Source organism: Amblyomma mixtum, chromosome 4 (genome assembly GCF_055824585.1).
Source record: "Amblyomma mixtum isolate Tamu chromosome 4, ASM5582458v1, whole genome shotgun sequence".
Lineage (NCBI taxonomy): Eukaryota > Metazoa > Arthropoda > Arachnida > Ixodida > Ixodidae > Amblyomma > Amblyomma mixtum.
Genome location: NC_143015.1, coordinates 113425563 through 113434437, shown reverse-complemented (window position 1 = coordinate 113434437; position 8875 = coordinate 113425563). Strand labels below are relative to the sequence as shown.

Sequence of the window (8875 nt, the reverse complement as noted above, 5' to 3'; positions counted from 1 at the left end):
GGAGGAAGCACCTTCCATGCCCAGATTATGCCCTGATTCTCTCATATGGCCGCTCGGAGCGCTGGGATGGAGCCTTCACACATGCACGCCGACCATACCTTTTTGGCGAAGACGACTATGCTATCAAAGCAGTAAAAAATCAACACTCGAAGTATGTCATCATTCTACGCAACGTCTGCAACGTCTACAGGACTGAGGTGGGTATGTGGTCGACGACATAGCGTCATGCATACAGTATAGCTTTTCTTGGGCCTTACTTGCAGCCTCACGGCCAGTCGCTTGGTGAAATATGAAACAGGGAAACATTCACTAGTCCGGTGTTCCGCATTGTGGAAAAACGACTTCAATGCATAAAGCCCATGAATCTCTCCGCAATCACCGTGAGTCTTCTAGGCTCCTCAAAGCTTCTTCCGGGACGCATTTTCGAGACCAACCTTTAAACTCTTCGACCTCCACTGACAAGGTTGCTTAGTGGTCGTCAGCTTCAGCACGCGCAAGCTCACGGCACCTGCGTGCCGATACCGACACTGAGAAAGGTAACCGCGGTTAACTGGCATTCGCGTCGAAGCCATCTGTGATGAAGTGAATGAGCAAAAAAAATTTTTGTCGGGTGACCGGTGAAAATGCATAGCGAATTCAAACACTGCATTCTGATGCACCAAACCAAATTTGATCGAAAACACATTTTCCTTAATCGTTTGCCACAAGCCCAATTGTTTGCCAATTGTCTGTCAACACGTTGCAGATATTCACATCCGCTCTGGCTTATTTTGTTGCCCCCTTCTTGACACAGGGAGCTTTCTGTTCTACTCTGAGAATATAGCAAGCCGTCGTCTCGAAAAGTTTTTCTACTGCTGATAGCTAGCGAAAAGTCTGCTGCAACAAACACGGCGAATTCGAAACTGCGGTGACTGCCGACATATCAGCGTTTGCTTCCATGCTGATTAAAGTCACACTCGCGAGATGCTTATCTGTCGCACCGAAAGAGCTCGGTGCGAATGTGCTTGCATTTCTTAGATGGAGCACAGTAGGCTCCGTAGGCTTCAATGTAGGCTTCGTGAAAACGTTAATCAGTTGCGTCACGATCACGTGCGAACCTGCCACGCCAGACGTTTCCCCAAATTGACACATATTCGGTCTCACTACCTGTATTACCCTCATAGTCCATCAGAATTCAATGCTATAGGCGTCCATAACCGCAATCGGCCTCAACTGAAACATCGCTAATTTCTTCACAAACAGAGGTCGACCAAATACAGTCCAACTTCGTTATAACAAACACGGTTTATAACGAAATAATGAATATAACGAAGGAATGACGATTTCCCCTTGGAAGCTCCGTCAACACGGGCTATAACGAAGCTCCGGCTATAACGAAGCAATCTCAGGTCCCCTCCAACTTCGTCATAACGAGGTTCAACTGTACTCTCAAACGACAAGTTACGCACGGACGCCCTTGTGTCCGCCATCTTGCCTAATGTTGCCAGACTTCCCGGCACGCCCCGCTAATTCAGCTGTAGTTGCGGATAGTAGAAGACCGACAGCCGGAATACATAAATATTATTTGACAACATTGCATTAAGCGAGGTGATATGTCTTCGCTGTAGCACAGTGCCGGTGGTGAGAAGGTGCGCAGATAAAATCAGTTTGCCCTCACAAATAGCTAGCTCAATGTTTATTAGTGATAAGAAAGATTTACGTTAAGAACGCGTAATCCTGCCTATCTAGAAGAATAAACGAGCAACGATTGCTTCTCGTTCACAACAAATCTTCCTCGCCGATTGGAAAGGGTTTACAGAACAGCCGCATTTGAGGTGAATTGAAGCACAACTACAAGACGCAACGCAAATGCCCATTGGAGCGAGAATATTTCAATATAAAGCTTCTGGATAGCAAAGGGCATGGTCAAAAAAAAAAATTTACAATCTCCAGTCGTTGATCTGGTAGGCGTGTCATAAGAGCGGTCAGGTTCTTATTTGTATCCGCAGAAATGCGTGAATGTCTATGTAACACAATCTCTTCCAGTGCAGTGAAAACATATAGGGCGCCTTAAAAGCACAGCGTTTTCTATACATGCACATTTGGTTTGGTTTGGTATGGTTTGGTTAATGGGGTTTAACGTGCCGAAGCGACTCAGGCTATGAGAGACGCCGTAGTGAAGGGCTCCGGAAATTTCGACCACCTGGGGTTCTTTAACGTGCACTCACATCGCACAGTACACGGGCCTCTAGAATTTCGCCTCCATAGAAATTCAACCTTTTGAGGTTGTGGTATTGTTTTTCATGAGCGACTGGAGACAGATGGAACTTTAGCACGACTCTGAACCAACGGTGTACATTCATTCTGAAGCAATTTACATCCTATGCGAACGTGTATTGCTGAGTGAGCTAAATAAATTTACAGCAGAACAGACGCCTTGGATAGGAGTGGAAAGAGGGAAGGAGATGTCGAACTTTTAAAACGTACAGTCTTTGTCAAAAGTTTAGAGCCCAGGGGGTTCACTTCTAACCTTTATATTGGGACTCCAGGAGCATTCGTGGAAGTCCTAACTATTGCAGGAGGCAGTACCAGAAATCTTCTCACATTGAGGAAATTTGGAGCGCTAGAGATTCATTAAGAGCGACACAGTCTGGCTCAAAAGAAAACCCCCTGGGCTCCAAACTTTTGACAAAGGCTGTACCTACCTCAAATCAGCCCGTAGTATGTGTCTACCAAGCAAGCCATCAAGTTTCGATTCGATATAGCAAAGTCCTTCGTTATAACCGAATCTACTCCCGCTTATAACTGTATCCATGCCCGTGATATAAAGGAAACGATTAAACTCCGCGTAAGTTGCCGCTATGCGCGGTCAGGTCCGGAGACTCGCGTAGCGTCATGAACGAGAGCAAAAACGCGTGCTGAATCGCATCCTACGTCACGGCATGCCCGGACCAATCGGGGGGTCATTCGTTGCGAACCGCTGGCGTCGGTGAGAGGCTGGGGAAGCGCGGGAGAGAAGCACCGAGCGAAGAAAAAGATGGCGGCGCTCAGAGAGGATAGCAGAAGTCGGAGAGGAGGATAGTGCGCCTCTCTTCACTGGGAGAGGGCGCGAGAGGGGGAGGGCACCGGCCGGCGTGCATCGCGCGTCGTCGTCTGCTTGCTCCGCGTCGTCTGCTCCCGAGAAGTTTTCTCGTCTGCTCCGCGCGCGCATCATCACACGGGGAGTAGCGGTTCGCTCGCCTCTGGTCGTCTGCTCCTGCTGCTGCTGCTCCTCCTAGGGCCTCCTCCGTGGTGCTTCCTTGCTTCCCATCGGCGTGGTGTGCGGAGTTCGACTGAGTGCTTGTGTGGTGTACCGCGGAAAAAGAAGTCTCTCGCCGATCTTTACGGACTCGGGAGTTTTTTTGGTGCTTCGTCCCGACACACAAGGAGAGGAGCTCTGAGGAGTTCTTTTTTTTTTTTCTCTCGATCACTGCGTTCTTGTTCCGTCTTCCGCTACGTCGCTTATTGTCGACGTCGTCTGCCACTTCCCGAAAGGTCGTCTGCTAGAGGCCTTCACCGTCGTCTGCTACATTCCGGACGACATAACCGCAGCAGCGCGTACAGGGACGCACACGAGAAGACGAAATGTTCAGGTAAGCTCCGCGGGCTGCTCGCCATTCATACGTTTTCCTCGTTCTTTTGGGCAGCACGCCTCAGCGGATGATCCCGCATTGTGTCCGATACACGCGCGCGGCCGGCGTTTTTATTATTATCCTTCTCCGCTGGCTTTGACCCTTTGGGTCCCCGTCTTTTGTGGCGGCGATCACGTGATGACTGGTTCCGAACGCATCAATCGTGGTGCCCTGGATCGCCCGGTACCGCCGCTTGCCCCGAGACCGTGACTTGACAAGCCATGCATCATTTTGGGAAGGAGTGATAATTTTAAAGGAATTCCTCAAGGGCGGTCACCGAGTTTCGGGGGCCGTAATCACAGGGGCAAACGTCGCCTTTTTGTTCGTGAATTTCGCGCTGTTCGTAAAAAATGTAAATGCAGGGTTGCCGCACGGGTCTTTCTCGAGTCGCAGGTCGTTTTAAAGAAGCGTTAGCGCTCGAGCTGCCCTCTATGCCTCGCGGGCTGAAATCCGTAGTCCTCCAAGCCTGCCTCTTTACAGTGTTCCGCTGATGATCTAGATTTGTCTTGAAGGGTAAACGATTGTGACGGCAGGTAACCATAATTTTTCTATTTTTCGTGGACAAGCTCCATTCTGATCCCTACGTACTAGTTCTGGAAACGTACCCGAACTTTGTTGACGATCTTTGCAAGAAGAAAAAAGAAATCGGCGGGTTTATATACGGGTGGCCAGACTTTTCCTTAGTTTTGGATTATAGCAGCAGTGCGACGAGTCCAGAACATTCGGCCGCAGGCTCATATGTTGTGTCTTTGGCCAGTTTCTTCTCCAGACTTTTATAAGGGCGCCGCGGAAAATATACTAGTATATGTCAAACTGAGCACGTCATTTCAAATGCTTGTATGCGATTCCAGGGGTTATGGTCATTCGACGCGGTTTTGAAAACTGCATTCAACATGTGTTAGCCACAGCGTAGTTTGCCGTGTACAGTCCAGTGGATATGAAAAAAAAAAAAAAATCTCCAGCTCATCTCGTCGTCGACAGTATAGGCATAAAGAATGCAATTCATTGCCGGAAAACCGTAGCTTGTGGGATGGCTCATAGATGGTGTTAGCCGCACTCGGGTATTGCTGGGTTTCCTTGTGCGCTCGACGTTTCTCCGCCTTCGCTCGCTTGCTGTTCTGAGATACGCAGCGCTGTCTGCGCTCGTCGCTGCTTTCGCTGTTTTGCGTGCCGTATTCGCCTCAGCGACGCGTTTTGCCGCTTGGCCGCCTTCTCGCCTTTGTATGCGGATACATAAACCTGGTGCTGACGACACAAATAAGCTTTGTTATCTTTTGACTCATCCAGCTTGCTTGCATGGCCATAGGGGCAGAAGAGGGCAAATACGGGCTGGTTGGTACATGTTTTACGAATTGGAAAAACAGCGCAATCAAAGACGAGACATAGGGGCAGCACTCTGCTGTTGACCATTATTTGGAAGGGCAGACCGAACGTATAAGGTGATGATGATTTGGTAGAAATATACAATAGGTATATAAGTAGCACGTACTAGACACAAATTCGAACACATAGCGCCAGGTTTTTCAATAATGGACGAGTGGTCTGAGGCGTCGGTTCACAAACCTGATACATTGGAGTCGGCGTTGGATCGACTTCAGCTCACGACTCTGTAAGGGGAAAATTGTTTTTCTGCAGGATACCGCTCGGAACGGAAAGTTTCACAAAGTTGTGGATGGTTTCGGCTACAGTTCTGAACTGAGCGTTGGTTTCGCCGTGATTCCGGGATGATGTTCGTTCGAGTTTGCCGAGAATGAGAGCTGCAAGCATTTCATTCCTAAAGCTTCGAACATTGCGTTGCTCATAAAAAATGACGACGAGAGGTGTGTGCGTGCAACCAGCGGGTCCTGATAGCACGCAATAGATAAATGTTCATGCCCTCTGTCTTCTTTTTAAGTGGCGCTTATATTACACTTTCCGCTGGCTTTCCCGCCAGCAGAGTAGTTTGTCGTAACCAAAACCTGTGGCGGCCATCCTCTAGGAAATCAGAATGTCGTCCAAGACCCGCCTTCTGAAAGTAACCACTGAGTGGAGATGCCCATTTGGGTCCGTGCACACCGATTTGTTGCAGCCCCTACTGCGTATAGTGACGGCTGTAATACGACAGCTGACTCGTTTTTCCTCGTTCACCGTCTCGGCTGAAACTGCACTTGCGACCACGTCAGTAACAGTAGTGCTAAAGTGAATATCACGAAACTTGCACTGTGAATACTTACAACTGATATATACTTAAGCGTTCGAAAGAAGGAATACGCGACTACGCTTTGATTTAACTGGAGCTTTATATCCACTCGGCGCGACACTTGCGGAATGCGAGCCGAGGTAGGCCGGCAAAGCGGGTGCTCCCGAGAATGTGCTCTGTTCAGGTCGTACTTGATATAAGGATAGTAAAGATGTTTCGTTCCTTTTGGACTCAATGAAAAATCCGAGAGTACTTGAAACAACTATCTTAATTAGCTGAAAAATTGGCTTTTGAGGGAAGGAAATGGCGCAGTATCTGTCACACATATATCGGCGGGCACCTGAACCGCGCTGCAAGGGAAGGGAGGAAGGTGGGAGAGAAAGAGGTGCCGTAGTGAGGGGGTTGCTCCGGAATAGTGTCGACCACCTGGGGATCTTTAACGTGCATTGACATCGCACAGCACACGGGCGCCTTTGGGATGTCGAGACCGTTGTAGGGATGAGAAGCAGGAGTTCGCGTTACCGGTAAACCGTAGAGTTCAAGACCAGGAGCAGCGAAAGGCGGTGCCGTTCGCCCGAATGCGTTCTCCTCACACCCTCGGCTCGGCGTGGATGTCTTTCGCTTTTCTTTTTGAGGAGAGCCTCCCGCGTTTCCGTGTCTTCCAAGAAATTGCGCCACGTGTTTCTTCTATTCGCAACATATAATCCAGCGGGATACAGGTCTCGGAGTGGGCCATGGAAGTCAGGCGAGAGTGAGAAGCCTCTTTTTCTGTTTTTTTTTTCTGCAGTCTAGAAACCAAACGCTCATACCGTAGCAGCCTCGTCGCCGATCAATCACGGCTATGTTAGTGACGTCACGTCCAACATTCTTGGACAGTCATCATCATCATCATCATCGGCCTGACTACGGCCACTGCAGAGCAAAGGCCTCTCCCATGTCTCTCCAATTAACCCTGTCCTTCACCACTTGCGGCCACCGTATTCCCGCAAACTTCCTAATCTCATCCGCCCACCTAACTTTCCGCCGCTTCCTGCTAGACACTCGCCTTCTCTTGGAATGCACTCCGTTACCCTCGAGGACCAGCATATAGCTTATAGGACCACAATATTTGAAAAATGTAAGGTACTGATATAGAAATGTTGAAGGTAATGGTCTATTCTTCCAATGTGTAGCAAAATGTTTAGTTTATAGCGTTTCCATCGCTCGCATCGAGGAGTTAAGGCCGCCATATAAAACCAATGGGGAACGCTTCTGACGATAGCAGAAACGTTTACAGCAAAGAAAAAAAACCAAGCCTGCCGACGGGAGACATGCGGATATATTGATCGTTACAGTGAAATCTTCAAATATCTGAAAAAAAAAATGCGCTCATACACCCTTTCCCCTTCAAAAAAATTCGAGGGTGCCCATTGTTGACCTAAAGTGCGGTGAGGCGAAATCCTTTAGCGCGGTGTTGCTGCTTGTGTCACTGATGTGTGGTTAAGATGTTAATGAAGTACACAATTGTTTGTGAATCTTAAATGGTGGAGACAGTGGAGGGCTTTTGGGGGACATTCGTCTGATTCGACGCCTTTCTGCAAACACTCTCCAGACAAGGAGAACTGCATATGCGTTGGCAGGAAGCAGCGAAGCCATTAGCACGCTCGGCTGCGGAACGGAGGGATGGTGGTTCGAATCCCATCGTGCACAAAGATTTCTTTTCTGGTCTGACTAGAAAAGAGCGACACCTCTGCTGGCAACCTTCTGTCGACAACGATGAGGCATTAAAGGCTTTCGCCTTAAAATTCTTGTGTCCAGTACTGTTGCATATGCACATCCGTGAGTCCTCCACCTGGCTACGTGCAGGTCGCGGGCTTCCACATCAAAGTACAGGGTGGGCCTCATTAGGCTGAATTAGGCCTGTGAGTAGGGCACTAACAGGTTTCAGGTGAACAGAAAAGGAGGTCATCGCGACAACGTGAACGTCACGTTTGACCAGCTTCAGTTCTTGACCGTAACAGGCAACCTTGCGACGAGCGGATCACGGAGTAAACAGAAATCTCATCGTCGCTACAACGAACTTGCAAAACTCTCGCTGCAACTTGAGCAGTTGGCGCGAATTCAAGCAACCGCCCCTCCTCCCCCCACACGTTTTCTTTCCTCTAATCGCGAATGCACGAAAGTATACACTCTAAATATAAATAGCCTATATAGGAGTTAAAAGGGTTTAAGCTGTCCTCCCTTTTATAAAAGCGACTGCTCTACAGGACAGTTAATACTCCCTTTTAACAGGTTCAGTGTTTACGTTCAGCGTTTACGTTTCCTCACTCACTCTACCTGGATAGGGGCGTCTACACATGGGTAGTTATAACTGTACAGTGCCTAACTTTGCATCTATTTTTTTTAATTTACACACACTGCAGCCTTTCGTAGGTAAATTGCAGTGGTGAGCGAGAGAGGTAACAATTCTAAAAACAAAGTGTACGGCAATGCGAGAGAACAGAAACAAAATTAACACTGCAAGCAAAACGCAAGAAACAGTGAAAACTTTTCAGTAACGGCAAAAGTGAGCTATGCAGTGCATCGTGTGCATCTCCGCGCACTGTGCTTTTCTCATCGTGAACTTGGTGGCGTTCGTAAACGCAGGATTGAAATGTCTGAAGTCCCTATACGTGTGTTTGTGGAGTCTGTGTGAGAACTGACAGGACTAGTAGGTTTGTCTTTTTTGTCTATTTCTTTGTTAGTTTGTTTACTAGTTTGTTTCGGCAATGGAGTTACATAGAGCTGCGTGTAACGTAAAAGAACATGCGATGACCAGCTTTCTGGAGGGTACGTCACTTTAGCGATGGATGTGATTCCAGTCGTTGCTAGTACAGGTGATACATAAGTTGAGCCTAGTTATAACGAAACGTTTTATAACGAAATAATGGATATAACGAAATACTGGCAATTCCCCTTGGAAGCTCGCTAAACACGGGCTATAACGAAGCTACGGCTATAACGAAGTTTCTATCGCCGGGCCTCTTCAAATTCGTTATACCGAGAACAGCACCATGCAACTCCTGCT

The 8875-nt window shown here is 48.2% G+C and overlaps 1 protein-coding gene across 1 annotated transcript in view; it reads left to right on the top strand.

Annotated features, from left to right (window-relative positions):
* Nucleotides 1-3188: 3188 nt before the first annotated feature.
* The window catches only part of LOC149347937 (uncharacterized), a 95460-nt gene continuing 89773 nt past the window's right edge, over nucleotides 3189-8875 (top strand). The window contains exon 1 of the mRNA XM_089587780.1: nucleotides 3189-3611. Within this exon, the coding sequence (XP_089443906.1) occupies nucleotides 3604-3611 (8 nt within the window). The 5' untranslated portion in view covers nucleotides 3189-3603. The remainder of the gene's footprint in view (nucleotides 3612-8875) is intronic.